General features: G+C 40.3%; 1 protein-coding gene across 4 annotated transcripts in view; it reads left to right on the top strand.

The window, feature by feature from the left end:
* The window catches only part of adgrl2b.1 (adhesion G protein-coupled receptor L2b, tandem duplicate 1), a 115,607-nt gene that overhangs the window by 80,164 nt on the left and 21,779 nt on the right, over nt 1-13,664 (top strand). For all 4 annotated transcript variants that reach the window (XM_028427273.1, XM_028427271.1, XM_028427272.1 and 1 more), the window contains 3 exons: nt 6,359-6,676; nt 8,270-8,370; nt 9,448-9,633. In XM_028427273.1, the coding sequence (XP_028283074.1) occupies nt 6,359-6,676; nt 8,270-8,370; nt 9,448-9,633 (605 nt within the window). The remainder of the gene's footprint in view (nt 1-6,358; nt 6,677-8,269; nt 8,371-9,447; nt 9,634-13,664) is intronic.

The following is a 13,664-nucleotide window of genomic DNA, read 5'->3' as shown; positions in this document are numbered from 1 at the left end:
CTACCTCAAACACCAAAAAAACCCATGTATCTCTTTCCTTTGTAGAACTCATGTAACACAATGAGCATGGGCGTCCTTTTCTGTCAGAAGCGTCAACCTTGGCTGTAATGCTCATCCCGCAGAGGCGCCGAAACGCCAGCAGTCGGATTAGAGGTTTATATTAAGGCGTTTTTTTTTTTTTTTTATGCAAAGTGATCAAAGCAGAAAATAATTGACCTCAGCACTTGTCTGTGTTTTCTTTACCTTGTTTGTAACGCTACGGGTTTCTTAATGCTGGTTGGAGTGATTAGCTGTGATCATTCCCCATTATCGATCCTTCTGCTTATTGTTCCAAACAATTCACACCGATTTCGAGAAAAAAAGCGTCAAAGCTCTGCTAATGCATTGCGAACACAAAAACAGGTATGGTCAATATCTTACAGAGTCTTACCTCCTCAGAGGTCTCTTTCTAAAAAAGGGCAATGTCAATAAAAAGCACATCTAAGTGCTCCTTCTAACAAAATGTAGAGCACATGGGTAATGTATTCCCTGTGATGTGCCCGGACATTAACCGATTCCAGTTCAAGGAATTAAAAAAAAATAAAGAAGAAGAGAAGAAGACCCCGTAATTGTGGAGAGCATTTCAAACTAACAAGGAGAGAAAGGAGAAAATTAATTTGTCTTTGAGGTAGCATTGATTTGAGGTCTTAAAGACGAGAGGCATAAAATTAATGTCCGAAAGGCTTAGTGGAGCAGTCTGCTAGAAGTGAGCACAACTGGCCTCTGAGCTGAATTACAAACCAATTATTTCATCTATTGCATGCTACACATATCTATCCCCATATTTCTCTCTCTCTCTCTCTCTCTCTCAGCCATTTTGTGCCTGAACCAGCTGTGCACTTCACTTCACTTCACTTCCATATTCCTAAACCTCCAGGTGAGCCTTCAAGACGGAGGACATTTATAGATGTATCATGCAGTAAGCCTGTGTTCCACCCTCTGAAGCATCATGTTTGGCAACAGAAATAGGGGCTGAAGTAACAGAGTCAGGGGATTTGAAGGAGCTCTAATTGTTCTGCTTTGCCGGATTATGGCAGGAAACTGTTTAAGTGGACCTCATAGGCATATATGACAGTAAGAGTTTCGCTCGGAGTGTATTTCTGTCTGCAGATATATCTTCCTGTCTGCATGTGTGTGTGTCTTTATTGTGAGCGGCTTTCTGACTCGGACTGTTTTTTAAATTGTGACCATGCCTCATGTCTGCCGCTCCACAGTATTCAGTTTCAGGCCTCATAAATTACCCCTCACAGACACGGGATATGTCGGGCAGAGCTTTTTCTGTCCGTTGCACTTTTAGGAACAAGTGTCAATAAACCAGTCAACCTCACAACCATTTCATAACAACATTTAGCAGGAAGTGGGATATATTCTGTAGCAGGGATTAGAAAACGCACATGACTTTTTCTTGTGGCTCTTCGCCCTCATCGCAAAGCTCCCGTCACGTAAGCTTGAATCAAGCAGAACAGCATGAGCGCATATAAACAGCCTAATGTAAAATTCATGTCTTGTGGGATTTGTTTCTCTGTCATTAATTACCAGCACTGGCTCTAGGTAAAGAGGCAAAGGACCAACTGTAGCTTCTACACAGTTCTTATCCTCTAAGACAGCCTTGTTATTGAGCAAAACTAAACCAAACCACACATGAATATAAAGCCCCTTTCATACACACACACACAAATCACTGATGCATGATCACATCTGGCTTTTGTCTTCAGTGACTAAAACCAAAAGCAACTGGTGTTGATGTAAACACAACACTCAGGTGGATGTACTCGCTTTCAGCCCTGAAAACATACAAGGAGCATTTGTAACAAGCTAAGCTACACAGCTGCTATGAAGAGCTACATGTAGCTATGTGCTAAGCTAAGAAGCAGCTGTGAAGACCTCAAAGCCGTCATTGTATGTTACCTATACGAAGCTAAGCTATCCAGCTGGTTTGAAGAGCTGCACATGATGTCTGGAGTCACACTATGTCATTTGTGCTAAGCTAAGTAAAGCTGTAAGAAGCTGCGAACATGTATGGTAGCACAGTATGTGTCTAAACTATAGGCGCTACACTAACCAGCTGCTCTGTAAAGTAGCAAAGATGTCTGGAGTCACACACCATGTCGTTTGTGCTAAGCTAACCTGCAGCACTTGTAGCCTACTACGCTAAGCTAACCAGGTGCTAAGCTTCGAAGAGCTGCAGACATGTCTGGAGTCAGAGCGTGTCAATGTGCTAAGCTAAGCTAACCAGTTCCTTAAACATACATGGAGTCACTGCATCATTTATGTTAAGCTAACCAGTTCCAAGCTGAAGCCTTACATCACCTCACTGTTACTGTGCTCCGTTGGTGTCCACAGTTTGAGACAGACATATGGCTTAGAGAAGGATTTAAATGACGACGATGATTTCTTTTCAGCTGTATGGTCTCATGTGTTACTATTCTGGGAGGATTAGCCTAAGTGATTCGGCTTCCAAAGTGAAACCAATTAAAACAGCTCGACTTGACTGCAAGTTGCTCTTTTTAGGGAGTGTTAGGCAGCATATGATCCATTCATTCTGGTGTTTGGATGGGCGGGTACAGGGTTTACAGTGCTCTGCATGTATAGCCTATGAGGAATTTGAGATAAAAAATTCTCTTTTACTGCTGTGACACAACCAATAAAGAATATCAGATCATCTGATTAATATTTTTGGTCGCCTTCATCTCAGAAACGTAAATGACTCTGGGGGGCCATAAAGTGATGAAAGTAATTCAGCTTCATCATCTCCAATGTCTTGATGGATGATCTGGCATAATGACTTTCCTTCCTTTTAGCTGTGTTTTAATTCACACACTCTGTTTTGACACTGGTCACAGCCATTTTTCCTCAAATTCTTCCATTATTCACAAGAGGTATTATTCAACATATGGCAACAGTATGCTGTTGGTGTCAGATTGCTCATAAAGAGTGACTTCACTGCCTCTTGAGTGAAATGGTAGCTAATTGGTGCAGCCCTCTCTCTTGGTTGAGTGCTATCAGAGGACACAGGGCTCTTACTGGAGGGGGAATTTGCTCTCTTCGCAATCAAAAGAAAATTGTAGCGCGCGTGGTGCAGAGACATCAAAAATAATCCCACAGATGCATTGACGTTTGACAAGCACGTTACTTGATGTAGTATTGAATAGATGTGTTGTATATTTGATGTTCTTGATGTTACTCACAATCACACTCTGATATGAAACCCAAAGCATGCTGAATATAAACACCCACAAAGATGGTATCTTGCCTTTGATTAAAAAAAAAAAAAAAATCACTCAGTCGACATCTCAGTGCTGCTTTTTAATTAAAGCAGTGCTATTCCATGATTCCAGCTGAAAGAGGCGATAAATAGAAGTTTATAATGCCATTAAAAAATATTAGGGGGGAAATTTTGCTGGACTGTCATTCTGCAAAAATACACTATTAAAGAGATTATTGTTAATTAATTTCAGTCACAAACTATTCACAGATTCATATATATTATAAAGTAAAAAAATATATATTCAAAATAAAGTTTTTTATATATTTTTTACAAAAATAAATCTAATAATCTAATAATAATAAAATAATATATATATATATATATATATATAATTTTTATATTCAAAAGTATATATACACGCACACACACACATATATATATATAAACTAATATATATATTTTATATATATATATAATACAAAGTATTAAAAATAGTTTTTATATATATATATTTTTTTTACAAAAATAAATGTAAGATTTTGTTGTTTAATGGCATTGTAGAATTAATACCTTTTCAATAAGAGGCTAAATCGTTTCATGATGAGTTATCACTGCTCCAATATTACAATGATACTTTTTGTATACATTGACTATGTGGATTGAGCTCTATGTAAACGTACATATGTATATATCACAGTTTATATTTTAATATCTGGCTTGGTGATGGTCTTCTTCTTCTCTTTTTGTCAGCTGCCTACTCAGATGTCAATATATTTGAAAGTCCTGCTGAGAAGAGGTGTAATGAAACACCACTCACAGATTTATATTTCTAATTCAGAGAAGCAGCAGATAGGGACTCCACCTTTGGGAGGTTATCAATCCTTTCTTTCTCTCTTTCTCTCTTTTTAATATGAGGTCAGAAAATCTCAACTTCCAAACAAATAACATAGACTTTAAAGACTTTATAGACTTTTTTGAAGCCATCTACATTAGTAAAAATGTAATTTAATTAATTGGTTTGTCTCAAAACCTCATTTATTCAAGTGTGAATAACAGGTATTTTTTTAAACTTTTAATTATAATCATAAGAGTGATTTTTATTTTAGTTTGTTTTTGGACTCATAACCTTGGAGGTCTGGTCTGTTAAATTAAGGTAGGCATTTGTAACTTTTTTATTAATAATAATAAAAAAACTATTAAAGAAGAAAAACACTTCTAACACGAAGATGTGGACAAATGTGTGTTTTTCTTTTTAAACTTTCCTCTTTTTGCAGCACGTTTACACTGATTGCATCAGATAATGGTTAACATGGTGCTAAATACAATTTGCATTTAACAAGATTTTTAAAAAACTGAGGAAAATAATTCTGTGTACGCATGGGTGATAATTTGCACTGAAATACCTGATGTGGCTGCGTTGGATAGCTTCGGCAGGTTAGCATCGGGGGTGATGCAAGCGCACTGTTACAGGGAGATGCATATTAAGGCTTATATTAGCCTGAGGAGAAGCAGCAGAAGTTTTCTCAGGTATGGAGAGGTTTAATATTCTCAAACTCAATTACACTTGCCCTTGTATTGCATTATGTGCATATATTGAATCAACAAAGTCAGCCTATGAATCATCCCACTTTTTCTGAGTCAATAAAAATCTGCACCTACAGTACATAATATATTTAAAACACCCTTTTTTTAAAAAAAAGAAAAGCTAATGTTTGTGCGCTTATTGTTGAATAAAAGGTCTAGACTTCATTGTACTTTATATATCTTACAAAAAGGTATAAGGCTGCTCTTGGTTACTGTGTTATTCAGAGCTGTGGGTGGTAACTGAAGGCTTATTATCTGGTAATGTATGTATGTCAGCTGCTACTTGTGAATGTGTGGGTGACGGACCCACAATGACTGAATTAGTTTAAGGTAATTAGCCAGGGTTTCTGTCAGGGGGGAAGGGTCATTAAGTGGAAAAAGTCACAGTTCAGCCACACAGTAGTAGTTTTCTTTTCTTTCTTTGAGAACCATAGAGACTTTGCCTCCTCCCTGCTGTGGCCCTCCTGACCACTTCACCAGATATCAACCCCTTTCGCAATAAACTCAAATATTTTACTGAAAATGGAAAAGCAAAGATTCCCCCTGACCGTCTGATGAGTGTGAAACATGAAATGTGAGGCTTTGTCACCATTCTCTCTCAGGAAATGGAGATATGTGTCTGATGATGGAGTGTCAGATAGCATGATATTGCATTTTCCCAGAAGCTACGCAGGGAAGCTGAGGACAACACTATAGTGCCTTTCACAGCGCCCCGACCTCTCTGTGGGAAGCTGCTTTTATCTCCAAATACAATCAGGTGGTTGTGGGCAAAAATGTATGATCATTCATGCAGGAGACAAGTAGCCTACTATCCATGTAGACACACACACACACACACTCAGACACACACTCTCTGTGTTTTCGCTTTTATTCTTATTGGCTATTCATACTGTATAAAATTTATAGATTTTCCATTCCTGCTCTCATTTCCTAGTTATCTCCAGGCTCTCTGCAGCAGATATCCATCTGTGTGTGTGTGCACTGATTTTAAGCAGAGACACACCTGAGTAATGGAGGCAAACACCAATGCACTCGCACACGTGCACGTAGATTTGCTTCACAGGGTAGGCGTGGACGGAATACAGTGGAATCGCATTATTGCTGATGTATGCTTTTTGCTCGGAGCCGTGCAGTTTTTCCTTTCCGCACGCCGCCTTTATCAAAGTGAGAAAGATGAACAAGGCAGAAAAAAAACGGTGAAAAGGAGACAGGCTTTGTCTTCAATGTTGACATTTAATCAGCCCAAGGTACTGTCTCTGCTGGGAAGAAATCACTGCTATGTCAAAGGATGCCCCAACGCCATTTGCTTTATGGGTTTATGTACACTAAAAATAGCAAGAAGAAGGTAGTGTCAAATTGGCAAGATTGTCCTGAATTTGCAGAGAGAGTGGGATCTGCTCACCGCCGTTATTTCCAGGAAACAGTTGCAGTTCCCCCCCACTGCTAGAAACATCAGGAGTTAAAAGGCGAGAACATCTCTAACATCTCTAACAGCTCTAACAGATTCACTGCTCTCTCCCTCTCTAGTGCCAACCACTGAAGACTTCTCAGTCTCCTCGTCCATACCCAGGACCACCCCATTCATCACCACCGCACCCGTGCCCTCTGCGAAGGGCCAGGGTGATGTGACGGTGGCGGGAGCAGATCCAAGAGATGGAAGAGATCCGAGAGATGGAAGAGATCCGTTTGAGGACAGTCGCGGCTCAGTTACTGTCGAGCCCACCGTCCCAGAGCTGCCTCCGACGCCCAGGCGGTTCTGCGAAGCCACCAGGAGGAGAGCCATTGACTGGCCCCAGACGCACACTGGGACCACTGTGGAGAGGCCCTGCCCAAAAGGGACCAGAGGTAAGCCCTACAGGGGGGGAACGTACAGATAATACCTTGCTGGAATATTTTAGAAACACTGAAATATTGAATATTTCAAAATGGCAGAGGTAGATGTAAGGTCATGTCATTAAAGCCAGATTATGCAGCAGAAATTATTATTTATAACGTCTAAAAAATGAATTCACCTGCTGAACATTTAACCACACTGGGTTAGACCTGGAGTTTATTAGCTTAGCTCGACTGTAATACAAGCTAAGCTACTTCCAACTTTAGATTCAAGTCAATCCATTTTTTATTTTAGTTTTTACTCAGATTACTGTTGTATTTATTTTTCTTTAATCATGGAAATTGAATACAAGCAGTATAGCTAATGCTAAGCTAACTGCCTTCAGGCTTTGGGTTTCTTTTTCAGTTGTATATCAAGTATCAAAATATTTTTTTAAATGCCAGATTATAATCATGTCACAGCAAAAAAAAACAAAAAAATTAGGATTAGCTTCCTCCAGATAGTCTACAAGCAGATCCAGAGTGTCAGTAAATGCCATAGAATTAACATTTAAAAAAACTACACACTGACCAGCTCATTAAAAATACACTTGCTTATGTTTAACAGTTTTTAATCTTTCTCTGTTGGCAGTTGTAGAAATAAAGTGTATTTTATTTCCCTCTATGACAATCAAACCAAGTCTCAAAATCTTAATTTTTAACATAACAAAGAAACAAAGCCACGAAGAAGCTCATAAAACTTGGCTTTCATGGTGTTAGGTGTTCCCATCTTTGTTTTTCTGTGCTCAGCTTTAGCTGTGAGGCATTGAATATAAAACTATAACACACCGTGACTAGAGACGCTGAGAATTTTGTAAGTAAATATTTATTTTTTAAGAAAAAATACATAATGTCATAAAGTACATTGTTGCCATTTGTGTATAATTTTAAAGCCAATTTTCTCTCTAGATGAAAGTGCACAGACAGGGGGGAAAAAAAGGACCATCATCCTGTCTGTTCCTGCTCTCACAGAGCACAGGAAGACTAATGACGATGATGGACTTCACATTTAGACAGTATATTCACAGTTACTTATCACAGTTAAAGCCCCTTACTAGAAGTGCGAGGAGTCAGCCGTTAGCCAAAGACATTCTGCTGATGGTCTTCAGATGAGTTCAGCTGACAGTGATACTGATGCAGAAGTTACCTTAACGCCCCATCAGACGGACTGACAGGTCTGTCAAAATACAAAGCAGGCCTATTGGCGAATGAAAGCAAGAAAAAGACAATGTTGAAAAAAGGAAGGGAGTCTCAGATGTCTTATGTTGCTGGTGTTGTCAGTGAGGCAGCATGTTATTTGGAGCATCTGTTAAAAGTGGGCATATTAAATTAAAGTGTTTGCAAGAAATAAACAACAACCAGAACCCATTCTTTTACCTCCTGTCAGATCTGACCTAGCCACGTAGAAACCTTTTAGTATCCCTCCTGCATTTATGTTCCAAACGAAGCTTTCCGGGTCATTTGGAAATCTTTGTACCTGTTGAACAGTTGGTTTCTTGCACTGCATGGCTGACAGGAGAAATGTGGCCTCCCTCTAACTGCCTTGTTTGTTCTGTGGTACTGCAGGCATCGCCTCTTTCCTCTGCACTGTGTCGGGGACCTGGTGCACCAAAGGGCCAGACCTCAGCAACTGCACCTCCCACTGGGTGACTCAAGTGGCACAAAAGGTAAAAGGAGAACATGGCAATTACAGAATGTGGTGGCAAAACACAAGCATGTGACATGGCTAAAATCCAACAACCAACTGCAATGTCTGACAGTTTTTTTTTTTACTTTACAAAACATAAAAAAAAAAAGTTTCTTTTTTTTCTTTCCAAGTAGCGCATGGTAGCATTGAAGAAATGAGCTATCAGGAGTAAATGCCAAGTCTGTAAGTGAGAAGCAAAGAAGGAGCCAGGGCTTCTTTCTTCAATGACTTTTATGCTTTGATGCCATGCGGATAGAAATCTGATGAAGATGTGTGCTACAGATAAAAGTTTGAGGAGCTTTGGTGCAAAATATTGCAACACATAAGTACAAAGCATACTGCATTCCAAGGAAGAAGGATGGAAAATCCTGAAAAACTGAAGCGCTGAGCAGGAATCCCACTTTACTCACTCTGAAAACACAACATTAAGTAAAGTTTATAAAAGCATGTAAACCACATTCATTCAATAATGGCATGTTTGCTGATTTCAAAACACAAAACGAAGCACAACCTTGAGCTTAGCTATACTGGAAGTGATATCAGATTTATATGTACTGTGCACATTAGTGTCAACACAGACATTATGTTGACACTAATGTATGTGGCTCTTTTTACTAAGTGGGCTACAAGACATTTGTTGATACCTCTGGATGATACCTTGGAGGCTGAACAAGCTCGGTGATTGAATACTGTACGACACAAATGTTTTTCCAACTCATAATTAGCATCAGCTTTCTTTTTTTTGTGAAGTTTAATTAGCTGTTGGATAGCGCTCGTACTTTGATTGATGCATGAATCAAATTAATAATCAACATTATTCTGAATGAGGGGGTGCTTCTTTCAGATCAACTTGAAAAATTAAAGAAAAATACATATTACATAAGATGCATCCCTTAACTAACATTTAAAGGCCTTTTCCTCCTGATCGTGTCGTAGTGGATTATGGGTGAGGTGTGTGAGAGGTGCATTATATTTCAGGTTTGTGTTACATAACCACCTTCTGCATCACTGACACCTCGCTGACGCCCCCCCTTGTTTTGCCTTTTTTTTTTTTTAGATCCGAAGTGGTGAAAACGCTGCTAATTTAGCCAACGAGCTGGCACGCCACACGCAGGGCCCCGTGTTCGCCGGGGACGTTAGCTCCTCTGTGCGCCTGATGGAGCAGCTCGTGGATATTCTTGATGCTCAGCTACAGGAGTTTAGACCCAGTGAGAAGGACTCAGCTGGACGCAGCTTCAACAAGGTACTGTGAAAATCCTGTCTGCCCCACTGTGACCTCTCATTAAACTTTGTCCCCCCCCTTTTTTTTGTGCCCCAACTCGGTGTCAGCATGACTCGGGACGGTCATTAGCAGGACACCCACCGGTGCACACAAAGCTGCCAGCGCAGTCTCTCACAGTACTGTACAGTACACACATACGCTGTCGTGGACACACACACACACAGTCTCAGGTGAGGGGGCTAGGGAGGCAGGTCTAACCCTGAGGGGGGGAGCTCATTCCTCTACAGCTCCTTGGTAATTACTGGCTTTGAAAACACAGGCTCACCTGGCAGTTCCACCTTAAGGGAGCTAATGGCCATGAGCCCCCCACAACCACAAAGAGCAACTCTTCATTGCTGACAAGTGTGGAAGTGCTTTCTCCCAGAGCTTCTGCAGTAAGAGAAAAGAGTAGGCCCAGGACATAACTACATCTCTCAGCTGCGGCGGTCCCATGGAGAGATGAGTGACATTTTGAAAAATTACATTGTTATTCAGACTTTGGAGACAGCAGTCGCTCTGTAAACAAGGTTATTTCACCAAAAAGACGGCTAAACTGCAAGTATGTATTTGAAAATAAGAGCTAACGGGTTTGTCTCTGCTGCCCCGATAGTGTCGCATCACAAAAAACAACAGAATGAAACTCAGTCCTCACTGATTTAACCACTCTGCACAGCAGGTTGTAGTCACAGCTGCAGGGACACACACTTCTCAACCACACCCAAACACACTAAAAGGTGAAGCAGAGTACAGATCTTTCAGCCTGTTCTTATGTTACTCTCTGTACTTTAAACTGTGAATGTAATTATCCTTCTGCTGATCTTGTCATACCTTTCCCCGTCTGAGCATTTTTTCTTGCACACGTATAAAAAAGGATGTTATACAAAAAATCGAATCCAAATCAGGATATCGTGCTTCTGACTTTTTTGATTATTTGACTGAAGGTTAAATCAGACTTAAAGGTAGGGTAGGAGATTTTGAAAACTCAGTGAGAGTCAGCCAGAATTTGAAAGTAATCGTCCCTTTCTCTTGGAGCTCATCCCGAAGCCACACCTCCAATAACATAGACGCGCATTACCTGAAGACGAGCTGCGGTCTGTGACTTCGGCCATCATGCACGTAGCTCTTTGGTGCGCGCAGAGCAGGAAGAAAGTGACAGCCATCCAATACTCCGCGCAGGGTCCACCAGGAGGATTGGCTGATGTTTTTTTTTCGGTTTTATAGCTTCCACAGATGATTAATATTCTTCGTTTTAAAGCGAAACTGCCGAACTAATCGGTTGCTATCGGATTGTAAAGAGAAGTTACACTAATTTAACAAGTGTCTCAGAATGAAATCTCCTACCCTACCCTTAAAGCTTCTAAATATAAGAATCAGTACAGTGTGTGTGTGTTGCAGTCAGCACTATGGAGCACTGTGGAGTGTGTGCAGTGCTCAGGCGCCTTGAGCATCGATTGATCAATTCTTCAATTGTTTCCACACAGTGTTGCACTATTAATGTTTTTCACTATTTATTTATGTCATGTATGTACTGCAGAAACCAGGGTATAGGCGTTAGGTTTATGTGAGTGCTTGTAGGACGACCCACAGATCAGTGCCCACATAGCTGAGCTGTGGCAATCAAAACACATGCAAATGTCATTTAAATTTCGTCCATGTGGAACCTCTAAGAACAATGTGTGCATGATTTGTAGTTTACAAGCTAAAACTAAGCTGTGCTGTGGCCCTTTAACTTTCACTCAGCTCACAAATCAACTGGTAATTGGTAGTGTCCACTGGAGCAGCCTGGACTCTGTTAGAGAAGCGTGTTTGCTTTCCTGCGCATGCTTTCTGAAGGTATTTGTAATGTAGAGGTTGTAATCTAGACACAAAAGAACACCTTATCTCCTGTGTTTTTCTTATTCTGTGTGAGAGCTACGATATGTGTGTGATTTTCTCCGGTTTGACTCAATTAGGGAGGAGACGGGCAACTTATTTAATGCCAAGAGACTAACAAAGGGGTTTTTTTTATAAAGAGAGCTATAGTACTATATTATTTTCTCTGTGGCGTGAAATACAAATGACCTCATCCTGCATTGTTTATCTTCTCAATGTTTTTTAAAGCATCACTAATGGGGAGCATCAGAATCTGGTCTCTCAGCATATTTTTTTTCCACACTGCTGCACATTTCTCCTCTTCCTCCCTCCATATTCATATTTAGAGTTTAAACGCTGCCCCCCCCCCCCCCCTAAAAAAACAACCATGTAGAGCTCCTTCATTGTTTTAAGGTTATATAGTTCACAGACCTGTGCCTTTTCTTCTTTTCATTAACCCTGTAATTGCTGGTAAGTGGCATGATTTAATGTTTCCTGATTTCTTACCACCTCTTTCTACGCTCTCTTGTTTCTTGTGCTTGATCCTCTTGTTGTGTGGAAAAGCTTCAAAAAAGAGAGAAGACATGCAGAGCATACATGAAGGTATATAACTGGCAGGCTTTCCTAACGTCGCTCTCCTAATGCTTGACGAGCAGCATGCAGCACCGTCTGTCTCTGTGTCTTTGATTGTTTTGTTACCCTGTTGTGCCCGGTGACCTGCTTGTACAAAAACATGGCGATACCTCCTCATCTGACTCATCTGCTCTCTCTGTTTTCCTGTCAGTCCGTCTATCTGAGGATGCCTCCGTCAGAACCACTCGGTGTTTGTTTGTCCTACCCTCTGTGTCCTCCTATCACTAGCACATCTTTCTTTTTATTTCTCTCCCTCTCTCTTTCTCTCTTTCTCTCTCCTCCTTGTTCCTCCTCCCCCCCACTTCATTTCTCTTGTCGGCTCTTTATACGTTGTGTGAATAATTGCCTTCCCACGGTCGTAATTGCACCTCCCTGTCAGACAGAAGTGTGATCAAAGTGGCAGTGTGCTCGATTTTCACTTGCTTACATTGTACAATTTCTAGTCTCCCTTGTCCCCATACCAAAAAAAAAATAAATAAATCCTCCCTTCCCCGTGCAGTCACCCCAGTTGTGTTTTATCAGTGGGATTAATTTCTGAGTCCATTAAAATATTTGTGTGCCAGTGCTCAAAGACATTTCACTTTTCTTAAGCTGTAGGAGAGTTTATTTCAGCTGATAGACAACTCCAGTGGGAGAAGATGACATGCACTGCATAAAAACATTTTCTATTTGCCTGCAAGTTTTTATTTGAGGTCTCATTTTGCTGAGAGGACAAAGGGGTCATGCACATGGACTGCCAAAAAAAAACAACAAAGAAATGGTTTTGAAGGTTGATGTGGTAGCCATCTTGAAATAATTTCCCAGCATAGTCACTTATCATACATTTCCTTTTACTTATTTAGAAATGTGCTTCTAGCTAGTGACACAAGTTGAGCTGGCATGTCAGTGTCAGCCTAGTGTTCACTTCAGTTTCATTCCAGACTCATTATTTGCAGGATAGATGAACAAAAACAGAAATTCAGTGAATTTAATGAACTTTTTGTGTTTTTTTTATCGTTATATAAAATGTACTCTATGGAAAATATGCCAAAATACGCACTTCCTGTTTGCAGTGTGTCCACACACACACCGCTATTTGTGTTACCTTGATACAGAGAAAAAAAAGAAAGAAGTTGATTCTCGGGCAAGTTTTGAATTGTGTATGAATTATCCTGTTATTTCTGTGTGAGTATAATTATGAGTCAGTCGATCTAAAAATATGTGCACACCATTAAGAATTTACACAGCTCTGACTCATTACAGCAAATGAATGCTAAGGATTTAAAGCTGCCTTCAGCTGCTCTTCAGTGAGTGCGGCGCGCCTGCTGCTACCACTCTGTATTGGTCAGTAGGATTAATTAAGTAATTAAGCAATGATCAGTTTTAATGACAGGAAACGTAAGATGGTGAACAAACATGGTGGCTAAAATGGCTGCTAGCTCTTCATCGCCCACTGCTCTTGAAATCACAGCAAACAAATGTTCACTGTTCTCTTCAGTGAGCTTTCACCATATGTTGTGTTTCTCCTGCTATATAGTGAGCCACGGGGT

This window comes from Parambassis ranga, chromosome 17 (genome assembly GCF_900634625.1).
Source record: "Parambassis ranga chromosome 17, fParRan2.1, whole genome shotgun sequence".
NCBI lineage: Eukaryota > Metazoa > Chordata > Actinopteri > Ambassidae > Parambassis > Parambassis ranga.
Note: the sequence above shows the minus strand (reverse complement) of the source record. Positions and strands in the feature narration are given on the sequence as shown.